We start from the raw sequence: 25,530 nt of genomic DNA, 5'->3' as shown, positions 1-25,530 counted from the left end.
TAATGGATTCCAAACAGAAAGAAGTTATTGTACAATGCAATATAAAATTTTGCATATTGAAGCATGGTAGACATATTCTATTTACTTAATTTTTAATTTTAATAATTTAATTATCATGATTGAAAGTAATAGTATATTAGTTGTTTATAAACTATTTAAAGTTTTTTCGTAATAACGTTGCAAGCGTATTCTACGCTTGAAAATAAGAACAAAATGCTATATAAACATAGGTCATTTAAAGCTTTATTTAAAAGTTATAACAAATGGTAAAATTGTTTAAATGTGCTACTGAAAGATGATATTTAGTGGCTCTACGTATGTTGTTTACTATTTTGAAGCGATTCAACATATTTTTTTGTAAATAATAGTTTGGTCGCTTAGATCACCTGACCTCACTCACACCGCTAGATTTTTATTTGTGGAGAAAACTAAAATAAGAAGTTTATGCAACTGAGATAGCTAAACTTGACATGGTGGAACAAATTAGGGATGCAGCTGCAGAAATTAATAGAAATCCACAACAAATTCATTATGTCATAAAAAGTATACTACAGCGGTATTATACTTATGTTCTCGTATGCAGGCAACATTTTTAACAACATATTTAAACAGTTTTACAATTTACACTATAACTTTTGAATAAAGCTTTAAATGATCTATGCAATATTTTTTTCTTATTTTTGAACGTAGAATACGCTCACAACGTTTGTATGAAAAATCCTCAAACATTCTATACATATATTTATCCGTATACTTATATGAAAATAATTATTTAAAACAGTATTAACAATGTGTTAAGGTAATTAAAATTTAATTAGATATATTTTAATATGCTAATATATAGAATTGTATGGCTTACTGTAACATATATATGTATAGAATATATCGCTCCTAGAAATAGCAATAAAAAAAGCTATTATAACAGGACAAAGTCCTAATAAAAAGAGGAAGAAGAAGATATATATATATATATATATATAAATAGCATACTGTATAAATTGATTAACACGTTGCCGCACACTTTTAATTTGATGATCGTGCTCAGAAACACATTTTTTTTCAATTGTTTATGATTGCCATATAAATTGAGTGTTTTTCCATGAAAACTCTCGATGTTGTAACCGTTATTTGTCTTCATATCGCGCTAAAAATGCCGTCATTTGCGGCAACGTGTTAACAATTATATTTACTTCATATTTTTATACGGATAATAAGATTAAAGTTATTTTGTAAGATATTATTTTATCCAACTATAATAGCTTATATAAAAGCTTACATAGATATAGTCAGTGCCTGACGTTCACGTATTGGTTTTATATCAAATATTGCAATTTCATTTGACATAAAATTATAAGGTATTGAAGTAATAAAATAAAATTCAACTCCAAACATCGCTGGAATAACGTTTCTGCGATTCCATTTGCTTAATGTACATTGAGGCCTCTTTTTCCGACATATTTCCTTTTTCTGTGACAACTTTTAGTAATATATTATGTACATCACGAGCCATATTCCTTGCATCGCTGTAAACAAATTTATTTGTTGAGTTATGTCTATATAATAAATATATATTTAATAAATAAAAGAATCAATTTAATTCTTTCGTTACGGCATGCTTTGACGCGAATATCGTTTCATATAAATTCGCTCGTAAATACGTATTGTCGCATGGTACGATCCCTATATGAGTCGCTAGTAACGAAAGGATTAAAAAGGTATAAGTATATATATAAGTTTTTAATTTATACTAACCCGCAAACATATATATGACCATTTTGTTCACCAATGACTTTCCATATTTCATCTTTATTCTTTTCAAGTAAATGCGTTACGTATACTTTTTCAGGCTGATCTCTGCTAAATGCGGTATGCAATGTCAGTGTACCATTTTTTACATATTCTTCTAATTCTTCTTTATACAAATAATCTTCCATCTTCTTTCTGCATCCAAAATATAATATCGTATCACCCACTTCTGTGCCTTCCTTCCTGGCCAAGTCTCGTTCTTGTATGAAACCTCTAAACGGTGCTATACCGGTTCCAGGTCCAATCATGATAATTGGGGTAGACAATCGCGGTGGTAAACGAAATTGTGATTTTCTTACGAATATAGGAACAACACAGGGTGGATTTGAAGGATGCTTTTCTTTTAACCAACTGGTTGTAACGCCTTTATTAATTCTACCCGTTGGTGTTTTATATTCCACGACAACAGCGGTAATATGTATTGAATTTGGATGAAGCTAAGACAAAGAAGAACAATATCATGTGTTTCAATATATACAATACACGCTTATATTAAAATAATCATATCGTAGAAATACAAAAAGGACAAATTATTACTTGGTCAAATTAAAAAAAGATATTTCTTCGACATACCTTTGGTGACGAAGAAATAGAATAATAACGACATTGTAATCGTGGTAAAATTTCACATAAATGATCCAAAGCTGGTTTCAGACTAGGAATATCTTCTAAGATATGTACAATATTTCTGTTTGCTTGAACGACCCATTGTTGATAGGCCGCTTTGCCTTCAACGGTGGTAGAGGCCATCAACTGTAATTTCTCTTTATCAACTGGATCGCTAGCATATTCCACTAATTCTTTTAGAATATGAGTTCTAGGATTACTGGTTATATCCAAATAATGAGTTAAGGCAGTTCTATATGTACAAGGACACGGGAATGGATGCGTTTTAGTGGATTCCTCTGAAATGACAACATTTTAAAAATTAATATAAAATTCTACACTGTTACATAATATATAATATATTTAATTCCTATTTAAAGCACACATACCATCTGTATTAGTAAGAGTGAATACAATATTTAAATCAACTCCACATTTTGCTCCAATTTTATTAACCAATTCTGAATCGTTGACAGGATATACAGCTAAATGGTCGCCAGATTCATAACGCATTTTAGATCCTTCTATATCCAACTCAATATGCATACAAGATCTATCGGATGTTGGACCATGTAATTCTTTGTTGATTTTGATCGGTGCCAAGAAAGGGTTCTTAGCGTCAAATGGTCTATATAAAGACAAATACAACTAATAAAAATTCATTAAACTCGACACGTTCGCTAGTTTGTTTTGTGAAGTTAATCTTATTTGGCGAATGAATAATTTATATTATTTTTAAAATATTATATTTTGTATGAATAAGTTCTTACGGTCTTTGAATCTTGAAAGAATGAAGACGTGCTATTTCTCCGGTGTAAACACGTTCAAGTAAAATGTCAACATGTTCCGTTAATTTATATTGTCTAATACTGACGTCTTCTTCTGTATCTTCAATACCAAAGTATTCACAAACAGCTGGCCAAAATTTGTCTTTCCAAGTAATGAAATCATCTTCTATACTATAATACAAAGTTAATATAATTTATAAATATTTATAAACATTATCATAATATAAAATAAATCAATAATTATTATCTTACTTAGCATCATCATCGCCTAATCCTAATTCATAAACACGAGTAGCTCCCAATTGTTCCAATCTGTGATCGACATATATGGCTACCTCATTGTAATGTTCGTAAGTTTTGTTTCCAAGTCCGAATACCTATACAAAAAATGAAAGAAAATACTTTACAATTGTTTAGAATATATCTTCTTCTTCCTTAATAATTTTGGTGACTTTAAAATAATTTAAATTTAAATTTGTGTACCTCAATTTCCAGTTTGCGAAATAGTACTAAAGAACGACACAACGTGGCGCTGTTCCGATGGATGATAGTGTTTATTACACGAGTCAAAGTTTGAAAACTCATTTTCACTAAATTATTATATATAGTATTTTTTATGTGTTACTTTACCAAATATGCAACAGTTATGAGAAAATAATTTTAATCTTATCACATAAAAATAAAAATTTTATTTATCTCTGAACTTAAAAAACTAATAAGTTACTTTTGAATGTAAAAATACATTTATAGCACATGATATATATAAGTGCTTATGTAACTTAAATGGACATGTTAAAATTTAAAATTAATAATATTATAAATAAAGTGAATAAAGTTGTATGTAAAATGTATATGTATAAGCTGTGTACACTGTGTGTGCTTCCACTTCGTTTTAAACTGATAAATATAACTATGATTGCTTCGTATCAGTAAGAGCATAAAGGTTATGTAGCCAATGTTAAAGAAAGAGGAGATATGACGTAACTTCCGGATAGATAGTTATTTAATACTGCGATCGTAATGAGATTTATGTTCTTAGAAAATTTTATCTTTTCATTATCAACAAATGTAGATAAAAGTAAATAAAATCTTTGATATAAATTATGATGTAAATAAAATTCAATTTTGTATTTATATTATTTTGTTAAAGAATGATATCTTTTACAAATAAATTAAAGTTCGCAAGTAAAATAATACATACTGAATAATTTAACCCTGTAAGATCTGGATTCCCATTCTTAAGCCAGTCAACAAATTCTAATGCGTTGTCTGTAGGATCACCTTCTCCATACGTGGCTAAACAAAATACTGCTAAGCTATTTTTAATCGTTTTCATATGCGTCAATTCTTCCTGTTAATAATGAAAACATAATAATAAACATCATGTTATGTATTCCGATCTGTAAATTCTATAAATCTTAAGAGATTTATTGTTTACCATCTCGCATTCCTCTGGATCTGCAACCATACCCTTCAATTTATATCGGATACCTTCCTTGGCTAATCGGCCTGCAAATTCTTCACCTGTTCCAGTTTGACTACCATAAAATACGACTAAACTACGTCCGGACGATATTAACTTTTTTGTGAAGGAATTTTCCGATGGTGTTAACGATGTAAACGATGTTGGTCTTTAAAAAGGAGAAAATAATTGTATACAAGAAGAGTATTTATATTTATACTTTGATAAATATGATGATACTTACTGAATGGAGTATGATTTAGGAGGAGGTGTGAATTCCTCTGGTTTATTTCTACGCATAAAAAGCCACCACAAAGCTGTCACAAATATGATTAAGAGTAGAAGAAAATCTAGCATAGTATAAGAAGTATCATCCAGAGTTTCAGTTTTGTTCTCATTTTCTAAAACTGGAGAACCAGCCATTCTTACTGCCTTTGGTTGTGATGCGTCTGCAATCTTTAATCAGAATGTAATGATATAAATTACATAAGTTGTGTTAATACGTTAAATAAATTTTTCATGTTATATGTATTGCAGATAACTATTATTGTATCAATGAGAAATATATAGCAGAAGCACCGATAAATGATTAATTAATATTATTTCACAACAAATTAAAAGTAGTAAGAATAACAATAAGAAGTTGTTATATTCTGATATTGTAATAAAATATAAATAAACGAAAATACAATGTATTCAATGCTTTGTTTTCATTTTCACAACGATTGAATTACTATACAGTAACCTAAGATTAGTAATAGTGTATTGTCGTAAGAGTACTCAGGGTCAAATATTTACAATTAATATTTATATTATAAATTGCGTCAGAGTTTATTTCCATCATTTTTTTTTTTAATAGTTTTTCTTCTATCACGAATGGAGCTTTGTTATTAAGTAGATTAGATTTTTTGCCTATTGATAAGTACTTAGAAAAAAAACTGAAGGGGAAAAGTAATCGCCGTTAAAAAACATCAAGTATTAAATTTATAATTATTAATTTGTCATTTAAATTTTAAATAAAAATTATATTAAATTTTATTACATAGATTGATAATGTATTAATAAATTAACGGATCTATTATTTTAATAATAAGAGATGTTCGTTACGAAAGATTACTTTCTATTGTGATTGTAAAAGAAGCGTGATATCATCTGGCATTATTTTGCGGTATCATTATTTTCAAAATTCATCCGCGTTTCTTCTGCGTTTTATTTCGACATAACCTGCAATTTTGTTTATTAATTAACTGCAATATTATCAAAATAACTTTTGTTTTTAATTATACCTATGTGAAATAGATTATACAATCGATTAATTATACACGTCATAAAGTTTTTATAAATGGCGACGTTTAATGTGACGTTTAATATGACAATTGCGTTACATTGATATGAGAAAAAAAAAAGAAAAAAATTGCTATTGACTACATATCAAAAAGTAGTAATATCAATTGATAACAATTTTTATTGCACAATCATATTTAATCATTCATTCTATCGAGTGGTATTATGCGTCACGATGACTTTGTACGTTCTACTAAAAATTATAATAGTATTAAACAAAGATTATCCATTTTTAGAAAGAGTTATTCTAGTTTAAAGAAATTTGAATGTTCGTATATAATAATAATAAACAATAAAGTATTTATGGATAATAGATATATATAGTAGTAATTTAATTTTAGAATATTTATATTCCAAATGATAATACTGAGAGTTGCGTGATTTAGAAAATATACAGGATAAAGTAATAACTTTGTTCACCTTGAATATCTATGTTATTTATAATAATATGAAAAAATGTTTGATACAGAACTAGATATGGCATAGAGGAGGACGTACAATGATGCCTATATCTTTTGCGTAGGTGGTGACGTAGAGGAGATTTCAGGGTCATCTTCATTTTTTCAAATGGGATAACCTATTTTTATTACCACTTTGCAATAGCCGGTGTTAAGAAAGTTTAACAAGCTATTACTGAAGGTCATTAGAGGTTAAATATCGTAATAACATAAACAATTACAGATGTTTGAAATTGTGATCATTTGCATCAAAATAAAGGTATAATCTTGGTATTGCTAAGAAATGTACACATCTTATTGTCTGTTGATATGCCCTATCATTACAGTACAAATAGTCACAATTTTAAACATCTTCTGTAATAGTTTATTTTATTACCACATGTGAGCTTGAATGACTTTTATTAATAGCTTGCTGAAACTGATTTAGTACCGGTTATCACAAAACAGTAAAAAATAGGACTTCTTATTAAAAAGAAACATTGGTAATTTTTTAATTTCGTAATAAAAGGATTTTGAAAACGAATTATTTCAACCATTACATTTGCCCCTTGTAAAAGTGTAACTTTTTCTTTTAAATGTTTTAATACGGAGGACAGAGTTATTATCGGATTCTGTATGTTGTACGATTATTTAACAATACTTAGACAAATTCACGTATTCTAATGAAATCTACATCCAATTTATTTTATTAATTTGATGTATTTAATACTAGAATTACGAATTTATATAATTGTAAGTTAACAATGAATTGACAAGATTTAAAACGATACTAATTGTAAGTTAAATTCAATATTTGAAGCAAAAGTTGATAATAGCCATAAATTTTTATTGGTTTCCAAACGAAAAATTTCAAATACGTGTACGTCATATTGGAATAAAAATTAGATTAACAAAAAAGAAAATTTACATACTGGCACGTGATTTCAAAGTCGTACGGAGGGACTTTTAAATACAATCGTTAGAAGAACAAAATTATTTGAACGGAAACATGCGCGAACACTTTTCATTTATCCTTGAAATATTATCGGTAGTATTGTATAGCTCGAGTTAAAAATTCGATTATTTGCACTTTGAACCTCTTCTTCTAATCTTTATCAGCAGAGATAAAATGATCATAAAAATTTTTTCTTCCGACTGTCGTTTTTATCGTGTAAACTTGATATATGTACAATTGGTTTTCTCAGGCAGTACCTTTAAATAAAATTTCCTTTTTTTATATAAATTTCTTACATTATTCGTTTATATATATATAAAAAAAAAAAACAAACAAAAAATGTGCTTGCATAGCATCTAAAATGTTTCAATGCGTATATTGAAAATAAAAAAGAAAATAAATCGAAGATAATAAAATGAACTATGAACTTTGGATAATATCAAAATTTTGCGCATTCTCATAACTCTTAATGAATTATAAGTAGATGGATAGGTCATTTAAAACGCAATAAGAGAAAAGCCCTTATCTATGACAATTAGTGTATTATACGACTAATATACTTTATTTGATCACGTGATTCGGTAAGTGATAAACGATTCTTGGAAAATAATTTCCGATAATTATCAATGAATTCTTACATTTTTTGTATATTTTTTCTTAAATATAATCGTCTTATCATAAGAATATATTTCTAAATAATTAAAATTATTTTCAAGCTAACAATAATAATAATAATTACCGGCAAATCCATTTCACCAATGATAAGTGAGCAAAACAATCCGTTAGAAAATAATGAAAGTTTACTCTTCTATAAATAGATATAGATAAAAGGGGTTATATTTTGATTATTAAAGTAAGAAACAACACAACAGAACACAACTACGATTATCGACACACTACCAGCGACTAAAAGACCATCTGCGTGACAATTTCCCTCGCGTCGAAATGGCGAAAATTTGTTGTACGCATGCGCTCGTAACACGATTTATTCGCTTATTTTTCCCACTCCTCTTTCAATTTTAGCACTTTCATTGGTCGTCGTTGTCACGTGTCATTGATGTCCATCTATTTACTCTTTCAACTTGCTAAAATCTACGTGACATTTGTATGTAACAGCAAGAATTTGTCAAATAAACAAGTCATTTCCTACCTAGTACTTGCTTCGGTCATAAATTTTATATAGTCGGATATAAGAATAAGTGAAAAAGTATTAGAATTGGCTATTGCTAAAATTATTAGGCAATACAAATTTATTTATTATATATCCGTATAGTATATTAATTATTTAGAAAAAAACAAAAGTAAGTAGACATTTCAATGATATGTATGTCAGTTTTTCTAATTAATACTTGATATTATCATTTTTTGCAAAAATTATTAGTTCTACTCGAGGTGGTATATTATTTATTAAGTTATTTAGATAATTTTAATAAATACTTTCGAACGTTTATTTAAAATTGTTAAAATTATCTGTTCTATATTTCCGTTTGTCTAAAAAAACTTTAAATCCGTTAATTTTCCATATACTTTCTGTTAAAAAATTGCATTAATTTTATATCGAATTTCGATTTGGATGTTACAATGGTCATTGTAATAATTTAATGCTAGAATCGTCAAATAATTTTTGAAGTTTTTTTTGCAGTATATTTAGGATTATATCCTCGTTATGGAATAAATTCTTTACCGAGAGCCATTTTTATTGCTACAAATTTGAAATTTTCTTTAATAACACCAACATATTTTTCAACAGTCATAATACTGTCTATAAGTTCTAATATTCCCTATCACGAGAAGCACTTCCATGTTCTACATACCGTCAACTTTGATAATTATTTCTAGAACCTATTCATTTATTTTGTCCCTGATTGTATACGTAATAATTAGCATAACTGTAGATAATATATGCACTCCTCTCGTTTGTTACTTTATACATTATGTAGTATAATTATTTTTGCTAAATGAGAATAATTATTAAACGATAAGATCTTAAAAAGTCAAGTAATTTTCATTTCAAGGAAGAAATATGGAAATTATGAATATTCTTCAATCGCGAACTATGAATTGAAATATTGAATAAAATATTAAAGACGAGAATTCTTTATTTTTCTTCAACTTTTTCCTTCTGTTTTTATTAATTTATTTCTTTGTTCGTTTTGTCATTGTTTTTAAAGTAAAATCTCTCGATTTTTCAGAGATATTACGAGCAATACGAGTACAAATATATGTTAGAGATCATTCGCTCGAACAATCATATTTTATTTCAAGAGTTTGCAAAATATTTCGAAAAAAAAAAATCATTGATTGATTTTATATTTAAGTTACACAAAATTGTAAACAAACGTTATCTCTGTCGGAAAAAAAAATAAAATGAAACATACAAATAAATACAAAACAATAATCTAATAATTAAATTGCTTTAAATGTTTTTCAGTATGCTCAAATGCTTTAGAATTTGCGGTTTATCTTATTTTGTTTTTTTGTTTATTGTTAAATACGAATTCTTTCCTCATTTTTTTATTTAGTAATTATTGTATTTCAATTTCTGATAAAAAGATGATGACGAACTTATTTATATAACGACGTAAATGATAATCAACAACAGTCAATAAAATACACTAATTGATTTTATGATAAGAAAAAAAATTTCCTTACGTATTTTTTCATTGAAAATACGTATAGAAGGTATATTAAACTCTCGTAAGCGGATGAGTTTACCATATTTTTTTAACTCTTCGTGGAAGAATGATTTTCAATTTGTTATCTCATTGTAAGTACAGAGCCGTTTCGAAAGCACGCGGTGAACCGACTTTAATTTTCAGTTTCTGATCATATTTTATCCAATTAGCTGTGACTGACGAATATACTTGTCATGCGGAAAGTAGTAGTAATTATTTGCTTTTTTTATATATATTACAATTGTAGTGAAGATTAAAATATATTCGTAAATTTTAAGATCTTTTAAATATTTAGAGATCAAGACGAAATTAAACGAAAAAAGAATGTAAATAATTATTATGATAATACTGTAGATTTATAGTGTGAACAAAGTAGAACAAACTTAATTAACCAAACCTAACGCTACCCGTCTAATCGGGAAATATTTTCTAGATTATATAATAACAAGGTCATCTTCAAAAGTTTCTTCGGAATGAATGAAGATATTAGTGTTCGATTTCCAAAATGCTATTATGTTTTTTATCTTGTTTTACTCGATATTATTCAAGTATAGCAGATTACATTTCTAAGTAATCGCTTTATTAACATTAATTTTAAAATTTAATCCTACGATATTTTTTGTATGAGTAAATTTCTTGTACATTCTTGCAGAAAAAATATTGAGCAAAAAGTAAGTTTATTTGCGTAATATTTTGAAATAATATTTGTTTATTTATATAACTGTAATAAACCTTCGTTTTATTGATTAAAGTTAAATAAAAATTATTAAAAATAAAAAGATGAAAAATTCAAGGTGGATGATTCTATTTTGTTTATGCAAAATCGTATATGCATGATTACCTAGTCTCTTGTCATCTCGTTAAAAAATTGTCTTTGAGAAAAAATTCTTTCCATCATCGAACGTGCTATTTAAATTGGTGCAACTTTGTCTTGACTGTTTTCTCACATAAATACAAAAGAACGGAAATATAACTGAAATGGTAATAGCGCTGCCGAATCACCCAGTATATATGACTTATGTCATTAAAGCTTTGTATCAATATAAAAATCGACTTTCATTATGGCACTAATGCATCGAGCAAAAAAAAAAACGGAGAAAGCGAGAAAGTCTTACATTTTTCTGTGGTAATGAAAGCGAATGAGAATAATGTTAAAATAAATTATACAAATCTTAATTATTTTCAGGTTTTACTAACATAAGACATGGTAGATATTTATAAATACTCATATAATTGTTTTGCGTGAGCGATAAGAATTAAAAAAAGAATTTATCTACATTGACTTTCACAAATATTCGGTCACAAAAGTGATAAGTAACTTTATGAATTCATATTTCAATTATTTCAAAACTCAGCCTTTGTTTTTCTTTTAATTCAGCTATTGAAACAATTGGAATTCTTCAAATTTTTTTCTCTAATTCATCCCATAAATTGTCAGTGGGATTAAAATTCAGTGGTTGATTTAGGATGAAGAATTTTAAGTCATTGAATTAATAAGAAATCTTGCACAATGCGCGTGCTTCATGCTTGGGGTATTTGTCCTGATAAAGATTTTTTTGTTATGTTCCTCTTTATTATTTGTTCCTATTTTCATAAATATTAACAAATAGTTATAACGGTAAGCATTATAGGATGCGTAGGATACTTTCAAGATATATATGGATTATTTATCAAATTATATATAGTGAAAAAATTTAATAAATCCAATGGGTTCTTTCACTATAGTCTTTCGGCTATTTCTTTGTAACAGTTTACAGTCATTTTCTACAGTTGCATTATTATTATTGAATTACTATTATTCCGGTTTTTTTTGGCACTTCGAAGTAAATTGTTTTTAAGTATATACAAAGATTTTAATTCATAATGCTAGTAACATCAAGCTTCGAAGTGTATTAAAAAAATGTAACCTTAAATCATAGGTCCCTCACGATTTACTGCACTTTTTATATTCTTGAAATACTATTTTTTATTTACTTATTGCCACATTATTAAACTTCTTTAAAAATTTTAAAGGTTGAATTTGTTTTCGTCAGCAAATATTACATACTCATTCCATATGTTATTAATTTTCTGTGTAATCTTCCTCAATTCATTTCAATACGAATGCGTCATATGTTAAAGAGATTATTCGCAATGACATCATTGTTTTAGTTTCCATGATATTAAGCATTTAATTAAATAAGTAAAGTTACATTTATAATTGTTTTCTAGAGAAATTTCATAGCAGTGATAATTCAAATATTTATATAGTTTATATTCTTTTGTTAGATCGTTCACTGTTATATCGAGCTCGTTGGAAATAGCCAAGGAAAAATATTATTTGTTTTGACACCAAAAAAAAATGGCTTCCAACATCGCACATAAATTTTTTATCACTTGATCCAGAAATTATCTAAATCAATTCTTGTCCAAATATTAATAAATAAATAAAAAAGAGATATAACAAAGGTAAAATTGATCTCAAAGCCATGAAAAATATTGTATCAAGTTAGAACCTAAACAAAATATGCAATAATCACCATGCATCGTTACGCGAATATATTAGTATATACAATGATCGAGGGATAGTCATCTAAACATAAATCATTATTTTTAAAGTAAGTTACTGTGTTTTCTTTTACCCTAATTATAAATGTAATTTTTTCTAATCGATCTCATGTGTTTCGAGAAGATAATTTGAAATACAATATATTAAGAAATCTTTTTTTTGTAAATATTCATAATTGTATAAGAGTACAAATTAACCTTACACCTTAATTGTATCATTGAAGATTTAATTAAATGAGAAAAGAAAGGAATTGTCATGTCGAAATCATCAGAAAGCAATAACGCCAAATTTCAATCAATAAAATATTGCGAAGTAAGTTGAGATTTATTCCTACTCTTTAATCCTGTGCCATATTTGTCAAATCTCGTAATTTCATTGTAAAATAATAACCTTCTTCTGTAGTCTCACGTGACTAACTATTGTTTCTGCTTCAAAATTATTTCTCGAGAAATTTTTGAGAAAAGCCATTTATCTAAATTTTGCACACTTTTCGAGAAATTATTATTATTTCTCGAGAATTTAAATAAATCGCGCGTTTTAAATTACATTCGTATTCTAAATTAAATGAAAATAATTATTATGATTCCTATTGTGATGTGGAAACTATAAAGATAATAGATGTTTGCCTGCGACTAACAATTAAAGAAACAATTACAGCTAGACGAAAAATATTAGGAAGCAGATAAAAAGTTTTCGTAACAATTACTAATTCTAGTTTTGAAATATCGAAATAAATTGAGTACAGAACCCGGTAAATACTTTTTTAAATCTAATCTTCAAAGTACTTCAATCTTTTCTTTTCTTCTTTTTATTTCTATTTATCATTTTTTATGACTGTAACGTGCTATTATATTATGCAATAAATAGTATATTATACTGAACAAGTTACATAACTAAAAATAATTATATAGTTCGAATTCTTTCAGTATTATATATCATTCATTTGGTTGTAATATTAAAAATATTTGAATGATGTGATGAAACAAAATTTCAGAATGGAAAAATTAAGGAAGGCAGAATCGGTGGGGTCAAAGTACAAAAAACATTGAATACAAATGACAATGATAATATAAAGAAAATGAAATGGCCGACATTGTGCGATGCAAATCCATATATAGTAGACCTTTGGAAAAATCTCTTCAAGAAAGAAGAAAAATCAGAAACCGCAACATCCGCGACCGCATCACCAACTAATTAAACCCGACCTCATTGATTTTTCGATCTTAAAAGTATGTAAAAAAAAGAACATTAATAACCGATTAAATTAAATTAGTTTTCAATAATTTTTTCTTCTTATCTTTCTTTGCAAGTAAATAAATTGTCTAGAATCGATATGCATAGATGGGTTGAAAAAAAGTTTTGAATTTAACATAGAAACAATGTATTTTTTGGTTAAATTCATTTTTATTGACACGTTGACTATCACGTAGGTCATCTATGACGTGGCATTTGTACTTTCAATGGGGCCATTTGAGTTATCTGTGACCAGCGTTACTATAGGGTAGCGTAATAAGAACTGCAATTTTAATCTATTAATAAAAATTTTGCTCAAAGAGTTATCATCTTATCTTGAGCCGATATCATTCCGTATATATAATTCCTATGTGTACTAATCATATTGATACCAATACATATGAACATTAAAAAAAAAAATTGGTTTTTCTATTGAGATTTAAAATTGCACTTCTTGTTGCGTCATCTTCTACATTATTTTATATCTAATCTTTGAATTATAGCCTCGACGGCAAATTATGTTAAACTTGTGTGGTAGTTAATTTGTTAAAAAAAAAATGAGTAAAAGTGTTTTATTTTTTTGAGTCTCACAATTTTTCAACTTACTCCTCGTATCTTTATATTATATTGTTTTTTAAAATAAAATAAAAGCAAAAAAGAAATATAGAGAAAGCAGACCCATAGGTATGAATGCATTACGATGAACTTTAAATCTTTTTTTAAACTAGATCTTCTTTTCTGACTTTTATCTTATACTTATCTCAAATGTATAATTCAAAAGAATCAGAATACAACTATTATTAAATTTCATTATTCGTAACCGTTGTTAAGGGTAAGAGTTTTTTTCTTTGGGAATAAGATGGACAAATTCAATATTTTAGATTAAAATAAATATCACTTTAAATATGTGTGATAAAAAGAAAAAGTATATCTTTTGAGAATAAAAAGATAATATCGATCAGTTGATTTTTTCTTTTTTCACTCAAAAAGATTCTCTACATACGTGAAAAAAAAATATCGAATAATAAATAACGAATAGATGAATACAAAATTGATATTTATACAAAAAATAATTGGATATTTCTAACAATATAATATAAACTATTTAAAGAAATAAGAAGATATAGTAGAGTTTGTGTTAACAAAATGAATAATTTGCAAATCACGGAACAAATTTCATTGAAAAATTATATATGTATAGGCATGTATGTATATAGATAAAATTTAATTTTTTCATTATTAGATGCCTTGGCGCGATTGTCATTCCATATAAATTTGTATCGTCGTATGGTATACGACTTCTATATGGGTTATTCTCGCTCTTTTGGTTTTTTTATCTGTTTTGTCCACTATTATATCACTTGTTTTGTCTATTTTTTTCTACCTAGACGACACTACTTTTTTTCTGTCTGTTTTATTCATCATTTTTTATTGCTATTTCGTCTATCTTTTACTAATTCGACATCACACTTTCTCTTTCTCCCTCTCTTTCTCTCTCTCCCTCCATTATCTACTATCATTCTATCTCTATCGTTTCATCTATCTTTTTCTCCTATTCTTCCTCTCTCTTTCTTCCTTTCTCCATCTTATTCACAATAGCCACCTGTTAGAATGTAATGTATTAAGTTTACTTACAAAAGAAATGGTTGAACTCGCGATGAGTGTTGGTAATTTTTGAAAAGCTGCTTGTTCTTTCTTTATTCTTCTGAAATACACGATCACGATGTGAATTTTTTGCTTCTATTATATCTTCAAAGTTTTTTCTATTTTTCTTATTTTTTATATTCTTTCATTAACAAACACTGTGCGATACCAAGAAGAAACAGTTAAAATGATTCATTGCACGTCTAGAATGATTCTGCAACTCACCAGACACGTGATGCACTTTTTTAAACCAACGAGAGATGAATAAAAAAGAGAGATTTAAAACAGGATAAAAAAGAATAAAAAAGAAATTCAAAAAAAAAAAGAAAAAAGAAATCAATTTTTCTTTACGCCGGAAGTGGATAAGGTGGATAAAACAATTTTTTTCGAGTACAAAGAATTTAACGGTTAGAGACTCGACTCACTGATCAACCGATCGAAGCTCTTCTTTTTAAAGACGGAAAGTTGGAAGGAACCGACAGGAGTAGAAGCGCAGGACAGTTATGTGTGTACGTTAAGTTTTTATATCTATATATATATATATGTGTGTGTGTGTTGTGGGCTAGTGCATCTAACATGTGTGCATGCTTACGAGCATGGCATGTGTATTGTAACGTATTTCTTTCTATACGCAATTTGTGTAACATATGAGTAAGAGAGAACGAATGAGTCGAGAAGAGTAGGAGAAAAGAAATAAGAATTTCAGTCACGACGAATAATGACGACGATCGATGATGATCTATAACGATGGTAGATCGATTCTATCATGATTGAAAGATTCCGAAGGTTGCAGTACGTACAAATCCACAAGAAAAAAAAATACTCCCGATTTTTATGCTTCTTCCACTTGGGTTTTACGAATAAATTCTCATAAATGAGAGTCCCTCTGTTATTAGTTTCTTTTTTTTCTTATTTGTGACGATAATATTACGATGCACACACAATTTATTTATAATATAAATAATATTAATAAGGAAACAGAAATTAACGTTTAGTTTATCTTTTTTCTACTCAGTTGTCAACTTGAACATTCTAACGGAAATGACGGTAAGTTTTAACCAAATGCGCGCTATATTTGAAACTTTTCGAATAGCTTTTACTGGTTCTTATGGGTTCTTAATAAGAAGTCAAAAAATTGGAAAAAATTGATTCTATGATTTATTTTATAATATTAATAATTGTAATAGATCATTTTTCCAATTTTTTGACTTTGTTTTCTATCATAATTAATGGCATACTTAAAAATATTTAATTATAAAGTAAATATCGCTTACATTTAGTCGAATTGTTCGTAGAAAAAAATGAAATTAATTTATTTAATAGTTCATAACTTCGTACTCTTGGTCCATTTACTTTGATCAATTATTTTAAATTCGTCGATTCGTTGAAATATTTATATGAGACAATCGAAACATTTCGATCTAATCTTTTTTTTAATGTTGTCTTCATTTTCCTTGGATTTACTTTCCAAAGCTAAAATAAAAAGGACAAAAATGAAAATAAACGTGTTTAAAGTGGAAGTTTAAAGTCGTTAAACTCCCGTAACCAAATCAAATGTTTCTTTTGTTTGAACATTTTTTCTGAATTTGAAATCAATTTTTTCAATTTTTCGATTTACTATATTGTCATAATTACCAGCACAATTGTGTGACATCAAAGTTACATAAAGTATACAAAATACAACCTACTTATTAAATCTGAGCCGATATTCATTGGCACTATTTTATTATTTTCTAATTCTCGTAAAACCATTGCATTGAAGCATAAACTAGCAACTCTTGCGAACAATTCATTAACTCCGTCTCCAGTTCTAGCTGAAACTGTCCAATATTCAGCTCTCATTCGATTCGCAACATCTATCGCACGATTTTCAATAATCTCATATACTTTGTTCGACTGAAAATAAATAAACCAAATGTCAGGTTTAAAAAAGGGGAAATAAAAAATAAATATAGTTACTCAGACTTTCGTGAAATTAGATTTAGATTATCTTACCAGTAAATCTCTTTTCATACCAACTAAAAAAACATGACAAAAGTTAGTGTTACTTTTATATGCTTCTATTAACCATTGTTGACAATGTGCCAAAGTTAGTAAATTTCCAACATCAAAAACAACTATAATTGCTGTAACATGGATGAATTTCAGAATTTTAGAATTTCAGAACAGTGGACAAATTATAAATTCAAAAATTTATTTTACGACTTATTTTGAAATTAAAATTACGGAAAGATAATATGAAACGTAATATTTTTCCGCAATACATTCAATTATACAGTGTAATTTTTGCATATAAAGAAAATTTACCATTAGCCGCTCGATAATAGGAAGCAGCGATACATTTGAATCGCTCTTGTCCAGCTGTATCCCATCTGAAAGTATAATTTTATTTTTACAGTTCGATGCGATGTGCTTGTCTTAGGAGAAAGAATTTAAAGCATTTCAAACATTCACTTACATTTGCAAGTGAAATGGAACTCCAAGAACATCAAACCTTTCTACTTCAAAATCTACTCCAATGGTCGCCTTATAATTGTTATCAAAAAGTTTGTGACAAAAACTGATAAATGAGATAATATTATTTATATAATGTTTGAATTAATAAAATTAAAAGAGTGATTCTGGCCGAAAATTTAGAAAAATTTTCACAGAAAGTTTTTCGGAGATGGAAGTAGCTATTTTTATTTACAAACATTCATTTTTTCGGAAATTTGTTTTCTATTAGTCTAAGGTGTGATAAAAGGTACAACAAAATTTTAAACCAAAACTCATTGTTTTTATGGAAAAATAAATTCACGGAAATAATTTTATTTTTGCATTGTTTGAGCAGAATAGCTCCTTAAGTTAACACTTTGTAGGCGAGCTCCATTTTTAAATGTGTAGCGACAAAATTTAATTGACTAATCACATATAGAGTTATTTGCCTAAAAATATAAAGTAATTGTTATTTTTACAAGAATAATTAATTTATTATTTTGTACTACTGTCTATCAGATCACTGAAATTACAGTTTCTCGCTTTCGACGTTTGTTCTTGTCCGAACCACGATCATAATCTCCCGTCTACAAAGTGTTACACTGAAAAACAAATTTTGAATTTATATTATATTATACCGATTTACTAATGAAGTTTTTCCAACCGCTACATCTCCAATGACAATTACTTTTGATATTCGAAGAATAAAAGATTTCTCTGCACAAGCTTGTTTAACGACATCGTTGAAATCTCTTTCGTAATAAGGAGTTATCGCTGAAGAAAATGGGGGTGGCCATTTGTGAATCTATCGATAATTATATTATTATATTTTATGCATACAAATTGAAATAAACAATATAAAGCATATTACATACTTGTCGTTCTTCATGAGCGTTAGTTTTCATTAATTTAAATACGGCAGAACGTGTTTCTAACATCTTTTTCAATGAAATATATGCATTTAATTTACTTTTACTAATTTTATGGAAAATAATCAATTAGTGAATTAACAATAAACAATAACAAATATGTTTTAACGTTATATCATCACACTGTTATAAGTATACTTTTACGAGGAATGCTAATATTTCTGGTCATTCAAGGGTCTTAGAGAGTACTGTCCTAAAACATAAACATTGGTTGCTGTGGCAGATGTTTCCTACCGTACTTGGGGGCATATTAGCGTTGAAAGAGGTATTCTAATATTACGGCTAAAAAAAATCGATCTTTTCTTTTTACATTTGTAGTTTGTTAAATAAAATGTAAAAATTTTAGCACAATCGGTCTTATAGTTTCTTTTTTCGATAAAAACAAATTCAAAGTTTAAGGTACCGTTCTTAGATAGGGTAAAAGTCAAAATAATGAAAAATTTAATAAAGTATCTATAACCGACATATGCTAAAGTAGTCACTTGTTCCAAAAATTTATATAAAATTGTTCAATGTTTTAAATTATTTACAAATGTAGTATTATAAAAGTGTTTTTCTTTTTCTAACCAAAATTATTCCAAAATAATAAACTAAAAATATGTGTATTTATGTCGATAGAATTAACATTTTCTTTTCCTTGTAAGTATCTAGCAGATTATATAAAAGAGTTTTTATATTTCATATATTTACAGCATTTGCATTTAATTATAATTATATATTATAGGATAACACATATGTATATGAAATTGTATAAGAATACTTACATATATATTACATATATATTAAGTAGGTTATGTATGTTTATACAATTATGTAATTTTTAAAAAGATAATAGATGTATATTTGATCTCTAAAATTGCTTTGCATAATGAATGACCTAGATATTTTGCTTAACTAATATATGCATGAACACATTTTGTGTCTAGTGCATATATAATAACGAATATATTTCAAAATACATTAACAGTTATTGCGTTAGATGCTGTATTTTTTACGCATATTTATTTACATATTTTTTGCTATTTCTTCTAATATATTTGATTGGTATAAACATCTATAACCTATTATGCAAAATAAATGATATTTATATTTAAATATTTATGTGAATATCACATATTAGAATCTATTTATAATCCAAGACGTCCTGGAGTTTTACGATATGGTGCAGGCGTACCTGGTTCTCTAATGCCTGGTGTAAGAATTTCTTTCCTAGGAATAAACAAAATAAAACAAAAGTAGTAAGAAGAATAAAAACGTGGAATAAAAGATAAAAAAAAAAGAAATATAATTGATACAAACATACTGAAAAAAAACTTACTTTTTAACAGAAGCTTGTTCGCGTTCTAGTTGTTCTTGTGCTCTTGCTTTCATCTCCTCTTCTGCTTCTTTCATTTGACCTTCCATTTCGTGCAAATGTTGCATCGCTTGTCTTCGTTTTGCACGACCACTTCGTCCTGTTTCTTTAACACTAAAGAACATTGGACCTAGTTCTGCTAACCAGTGTCCATCTACTGCAGTTACACATTGCATGTATTCTTTTGCTGTCATAACTAGTTCGTGATAAACGACATAGTCCGGCGTAAAACCCATGCCAAATAAAGCTGATGTAGGATGAAGATGACACGGCATTCCCGTACGACAATTAACATATTCGCCTATACCCTTCAATCGTGCCGCTTGATGGAAATACGCAGAACATATGCATTTCCGTACTATGTCCCAATCAGTGCCGCAACTAACAACTTCCATTTTTTGTTGCTTTAAAATTTCTTCCAATTGTTGACGCACTTCTCTGACTTTACGTATAGCTTTTGCATGTATGAAATGATCGTTACACCACGACGTAGAGTATCCATTAGCTTTCCATTGGTTATATACATTGAGGTAAGTTAAGTGATCTGATTCTGGAATTTGAAATTTTTCTCTTGCCGAATCAGAATCTTCTTCTCGACCTTTTGGTCGATAAAATATTGAAGGCACTGATAACATGGAGACTGTAATAACAAACAAAAAAGATAAATTATTATTGCAATTGTACCATATAAAAATTTGAACAATTTATGCTAATATTTAATGATCTGAAATTGAAACTAGAGCTAAGTAGTTTTAATAACAGCATAAGAATTGTTCTATGGATTGATAATTTCTTGACAAAATAAAGATCATAATATTATAGAATTTGTAGTAGTTTTCACATAATTTAGGTATATATATATATATATATATAAATTGTGTGTGTGTGTGAAAGTATATTAATAAGACTTAAATATTATAAAATATATACCTATAATTAAAATGTCTGCAGTGCAACCAAGTTGAGAAGCAACTATTAACATTTGACATTGCGGAGGATCCAAAGGAAATTCTGCCATTTGACGTCCTAAAGGTGTCAACCGTCCTGTATGATCGAGAGCACCTAATATCCATAATTGATATAAAGAATTAAGTATATTATCTTGTGGCGGAGGATCCATAAAATGGAAAGCAAGTAAGTCTTGAACTCCCAATGATTTTAGAAGTAATACAGTGTTAGCTAAATTTGTACGCTGAATTTCTGGTACTCCTGTGGCCAATAACTCATCTAAATATTGTCTACGCGTGTATAACCTGTAACAACAACCAGGTCCGGTACGACCAGCCCTTCCACTCCTCTGGTCAGCATTAGCTCTTGAAACAGGATATACTTGAAGAGCATCCATACCAATTCGTGGATTATACACTTTCAATTTACAGTAACCCGAATCAACGACAAATACGATTCCATCTACTGTCAAAGATGTTTCAGCTATATTGGTTGCAACAACGCATTTACGTAATCCGCCTTCAGAACGTTGAAAAATTTTCGCTTGTAAATCTGACGGTAATTGAGAATATATTGGTAAAATTGAAAGTGGAGGAGCCGATTCTATTTCAGCTAATCTTTCTTTCAATGCTTCGCACGTGACTTCAATGTCTTCTTGACCAGGCATGAACACCAAAATATCTCCACTTTTTGGTTGCAAATGAATTTGCAAGACTTGTTTTACAGCGGCGTCTACGTAATCTTCGACTGCATTTTTTGCATGTAAAATCTCAACAGGAAATGTTCTACCAGGAATCTGAAATGTTGCCGCGTTTCCAAAAAACGCGGAAAATTTACTTGAATCCATTGTCGCGGAAGTGACGATTAATTTTAAATCATGTCTTCTTGCAACAACCTGTAAAATATTTATAAAGTAATGATAAATAAATTTTATACGAAGATAAGATAATTTGTAATATATTAAACATTACCTCTCGAAGTAAACCAAACAAGACATCAGTAGAAAGAGATCTTTCATGAGCTTCGTCCATAATTATAACGCTATATCTATCTAAATCACCTTCTCGCAAGCTTTCTCTTAACAAAATACCATCTGTCATGTATTTTATAACAGTCTGTAAAAATAAACAGTAATAATAAGTTATCAAAATTTTATTGTATTCAAAAAAGTATGTAATAATTTATAACATTACTTACATCTTTGGATGTACAATCTTCGAAACGAATTGCGTAACCAACTTTTTCTCCTAATGCTGTAGCCATTTCATCAGAGACTCTTTTAGCAACTGACATAGCAGCTACTCTTCTGGGACACGTACATCCAATTATTCCATTGCGACTATAGCCATCTTCGTGAAGGTATTGCGTTAATTGAGTTGTTTTACCGCTACCAGTTTCTCCTACTATTACGACTACACTATTTTCTCTGATAACATTCAAAAGTTCCTGTCTTACGGCAAATACAGGAAGACTCCTTCTTTGATGTTGTATAGATCGATTTTTTGCTTCTCCGGTAATTTCATTGGCACCTATATGTCTTGCATATTTCTGTCCAGCTTTAAAGTCTGTTTCTTGACCAGGAACTTCTTTATCATCTTTTCTTCTGTCACGTACACCCATAATATTACCAATATGAGTTCCAGCCAATTCCCAGTGTTTTTTTTGTGCTCTACGACGTTCTTTTTGTTCACGATATGCTCGTACCAATGCAGAACCTTTTCTTGCCACAAGTGCCATATCGGAAGTAGGATCGCGCACGGGTACAACAGGCTCTGGCTGCTTGGTGAATACAATTCGTCCTAATCAATCAATGATTACATTGTATTGTATTTTATATATATTATCAGCAATTAGCATAAAAATAATACATTCCAAAACAAGAATAACTTACCATCTAAAAATGGAGGTACTACGTTATGGACAAGAAGATGAACTCTTCCTTCCGCTTCATCATCCGGATCATCATCATGATCTAAGGAACTTACAACACCAGAAGTTAACATTCTGTTTCTTTCCCATAGTTCATTATCTTTGTTTATTTGCCTCTGTTGAGCTGAAACTCGCTTTTGTCTTTTTGCCTCTAATTCCATTTCCTTTTTTTGAGTATATTCTTCTGATACATCAGCGAAAGCATAGTTTTCCCCATCATCCAATGCATACCATTCTCTATCAAGTCTATAGGAAAAAAATATATATAATTCTTTAATTATTAAGTGCACAAAACAAGCATCTAGTGCAGATTTACCATAAGTAGGACTCGTGTTTCTCATGAGTCACATGTGTTATAGTGCAAGGTCTTAATATATATTTTGTATCGCTGTACAGACAGTGATACAACTCTACAATTGGATCAGTCATAAGAAAAAGATTAAAAATAAAATAAATAAAATAATGAAATAATAGTAACCTTTGCTGTTCTTCCTCCCATAGTTCTTTTTCTTCACCATCTATCATTGGCGTAGTACCGGAAGGTCTATAATCTTTGTTCCAAGAGTTATATTTGTACGAGGGTGTAAATTCACTTCTAACGCTGTCACGACTATCTCTAGAAGCGTAAAGATTTGGGGTAGGATGATCCCAACTTGATTTCTTGGGTTCTTCATCCTCATCGTCATCCCAATTACTCTTGGATGTAGGATCCTGTCAGAATAATAATTATAACTTCAAATTCTACAATTGATATATCGTAAACATTCTATAGATGAAAATTACCTTGGTCCTAAACTTGGGTGTTTGGGGCTCATCCTTAAATCTAAGTGGAGTTCTTTTTATACTATCCCTGCTTCGACTACGTTCCCTATCTCGGTCTCTATCCTTTCTATTGTCTCTGTCGCGATCATGATATCTGGAATGCTTATCTTGGGCGCTTAATCTTTGATGTTTCAGTCGCGTTTCTAATCTTCTTTGTGCCTCGGTATTTACTCCACCTGTATGAGTAGGTGTTTCCTCTTCATAAGATCTGTACCTTTTTTTTCTTGTATCTAATTTGAATTTAGATTCTGTAGGTTCTTGCGAATTTTCTCGTCGTTTTTTTTCAGCAAGTTTATCCAAGCCCAAAACAGAAGATTGAGGTTTTTTAAATGTGTGATCGGATGCTTTTTTTCGAATAATTAAGCCACCAGGTTTATTGTCAGATCCTTCTAACCTATACAAACTGGAATCCTCCGACATAGTTTCTAACTTTTTATTTAATAAACTTTACGTGTATTTTTATAATGTTTTCTTTTAATAGAATTTTTATATCATCTTACAACGATATGTATACATGTATATAGTAAAATATAAATATTTTATTAAGTTTTCTTTCACTCAGCATTAGAATACACGCCGATTAAAAATACAACGAAGAAAGGCTAAGTTGTTGACTTTTTGAAGCACTGACTAGGAAAGATGGAGCTATTGTCGAAATGCTTGTAAAACAACGAAGGAACCATGGAACCTATATACAAGGAGGACGATCGCCGTGTTATAAATGTGGGTACAATATTCATAATGAAAGGATGATTTCTATTGCCACTAGAGCGCGTCTAGTCGCTTAGTCTAATTTTTAAAAACAGTAATTAAAACAAAAACATCAAAGAGAACTATAAATTTAATTTGTTTATTTAACTAAACTTAAGAACATCACCGCCGCCCTCGTGGATAATTATCGTACTCGATATTCAGTCATTTTCAACAACACAAATTCGACGCAAACGCCTATCTCGATTATCCTCATTGTATATAGCTTCGTTGAAGGAACGCTAAAAACAAACCTTAACAGCAGAAAAAAATTAATAAGTGCTTTTAATTGCACACTATTTGCTCAATCAAAATCCTCAAATGCTCAATTTATTAATTATTTAAATAATTAATTATTAAATAATGAAAATAGAAAAATTTAGTTCCCTATTTCAAAGCAGAGCACAAAGTTTGCAACAGCAAAAAAAGAATAAATGCTCTTATTTGCTCACTATTTGCTCAACTTTATTATATCAAATATTTTTTATTTATCGTTAATAAGTTGAAAATAATTATTACACTTTGAATAATTATGAAATAGCGAAGTCATGAGTGGGAGCTATGTATAAACATGCGCAACCACAAATTCAAGGCGCAAGCACCCTTGCAAAAAAATGGAAGTATACCGGCAAGGGATATATTTAAAGTTGATTTCCAAAGTAACAATCTATAAGGTAGTAAAAAGAAATAAGTTAATCGTTCATAATATATAAACAATAGGTAAATACTTTCATTTTTTTATTTTTTTCTGTTGTTGCGGTTCTATGCCAACTTTTTTGTGGTGAAGTATATAGAAACTCCCAAGTCCCTTTTTTATCTACCCAG

The 25,530-nt window shown here is 28.7% G+C and overlaps 3 protein-coding genes across 7 annotated transcripts; all 3 read right to left on the bottom strand.

Annotated features, from left to right (window-relative positions):
• Positions 1 to 1,225: 1,225 nt before the first annotated feature.
• Positions 1,226 to 15,971, bottom strand: LOC106787445 (NADPH--cytochrome P450 reductase). 3 transcript variants are annotated; one of them, XM_014749793.1, is made up of 11 exons: positions 15,724 to 15,740; positions 15,490 to 15,559; positions 4,907 to 5,118; positions 4,639 to 4,831; positions 4,402 to 4,551; positions 3,453 to 3,577; positions 3,183 to 3,371; positions 2,802 to 3,040; positions 2,380 to 2,711; positions 1,753 to 2,243; positions 1,226 to 1,523 (listed from the first exon to the last, which is right to left on the bottom strand). In XM_014749793.1, the coding sequence occupies exons 3-11, from the start codon at positions 5,083 to 5,085 to the stop codon at positions 1,379 to 1,381; spliced, it is 2,043 nt and encodes a 680-aa protein (XP_014605279.1). In that variant the 5' UTR covers positions 5,086 to 5,118; positions 15,490 to 15,559; positions 15,724 to 15,740; the 3' UTR covers positions 1,226 to 1,378. The 3 variants fall into 3 exon arrangements, with proteins under 3 accessions (XP_014605279.1, XP_014605278.1, XP_014605277.1); XM_014749792.1 differs by having other exon boundaries at positions 15,490 to 15,971; XM_014749791.1 differs by lacking the exons at positions 15,490 to 15,559; positions 15,724 to 15,740 and adding an exon at positions 8,138 to 8,335.
• A 904-nt stretch (positions 15,972 to 16,875) lies between these two features.
• LOC106787427 (ras-related protein Rab-34-like) lies at positions 16,876 to 18,911 on the bottom strand. The gene is made up of 8 exons (XM_014749768.1): positions 18,849 to 18,911; positions 18,620 to 18,778; positions 18,507 to 18,560; positions 17,957 to 18,087; positions 17,806 to 17,870; positions 17,494 to 17,624; positions 17,187 to 17,394; positions 16,876 to 16,971 (listed from the first exon to the last, which is right to left on the bottom strand). Exons 1-8 carry the CDS (start codon positions 18,909 to 18,911, stop codon positions 16,892 to 16,894), a joined length of 891 nt encoding a protein of 296 aa, XP_014605254.1. The 3' UTR covers positions 16,876 to 16,891.
• Positions 18,273 to 24,597, bottom strand: LOC106787444 (pre-mRNA-splicing factor ATP-dependent RNA helicase PRP16). 3 transcript variants are annotated; one of them, XR_001381786.1, is made up of 9 exons: positions 23,917 to 24,597; positions 23,612 to 23,844; positions 23,096 to 23,379; positions 22,402 to 23,003; positions 22,176 to 22,319; positions 21,187 to 22,099; positions 20,221 to 20,896; positions 18,662 to 20,111; positions 18,273 to 18,575 (listed from the first exon to the last, which is right to left on the bottom strand). XR_001381786.1 is itself a non-coding variant. In XM_014749790.1 (8 exons), the coding sequence occupies exons 1-8, from the start codon at positions 24,373 to 24,375 to the stop codon at positions 20,030 to 20,032; spliced, it is 3,393 nt and encodes a 1,130-aa protein (XP_014605276.1). In that variant the 5' UTR covers positions 24,376 to 24,597; the 3' UTR covers positions 18,273 to 20,029. The 3 variants fall into 3 exon arrangements, 1 of the variants encoding a protein (XP_014605276.1); XR_001381785.1 differs by having other exon boundaries at positions 18,279 to 18,422; positions 18,507 to 20,111; XM_014749790.1 differs by having other exon boundaries at positions 18,273 to 20,111.
• Between the last annotated feature and the right edge of the window lie 933 nt (positions 24,598 to 25,530).

This window comes from Polistes canadensis, unplaced genomic scaffold (assembly GCF_001313835.1).
Source record: "Polistes canadensis isolate GaletaPanama2010 unplaced genomic scaffold, ASM131383v1 scaffold_101, whole genome shotgun sequence".
NCBI lineage: Eukaryota > Metazoa > Arthropoda > Insecta > Hymenoptera > Vespidae > Polistes > Polistes canadensis.
This window is presented reverse-complemented; position numbering and strand designations above follow the sequence as displayed.

Bases quoted from the DNA above. Each gene is read 5' to 3' on its own strand.
- LOC106787445 (XM_014749791.1), bottom strand. The intron at 2,712-2,801 runs GTATGTGTGCTT...TTGTCATTTCAG, and splicing joins CACTCTTACTAATACAGATG to AGGAATCCACTAAAACGCAT. The intron at 2,244-2,379 runs GTATGTCGAAGA...TCTTTGTCTTAG, and splicing joins CTATTTCTTCGTCACCAAAG to CTTCATCCAAATTCAATACA.
- LOC106787427 (XM_014749768.1), bottom strand. From the start codon at position 18,911: ATGTTAGAAACACGTTCTGCCGTATTTAAATTAATGAAAACTAACGCT. The intron at 18,561-18,619 runs GTAAATCGGTAT...AACACTTTGTAG, and splicing joins CGGTTGGAAAAACTTCATTA to ACGGGAGATTATGATCGTGG. The intron at 17,871-17,956 runs GTAAGTGAATGT...TTATACTTTCAG, and splicing joins GTTCCATTTCACTTGCAAAT to ATGGGATACAGCTGGACAAG.
- LOC106787444 (XM_014749790.1), bottom strand. From the start codon at position 24,375: ATGTCGGAGGATTCCAGTTTGTATAGGTTAGAAGGATCTGACAATAAA. The intron at 23,380-23,611 runs GTTACTATTATT...TTTTTCCTATAG, and splicing joins TGGGAGGAAGAACAGCAAAG to ACTTGATAGAGAATGGTATG. The intron at 22,100-22,175 runs GTAATGTTTAAT...AATATTTTACAG, and splicing joins TGTTTGGTTTACTTCGAGAG to GTTGTTGCAAGAAGACATGA.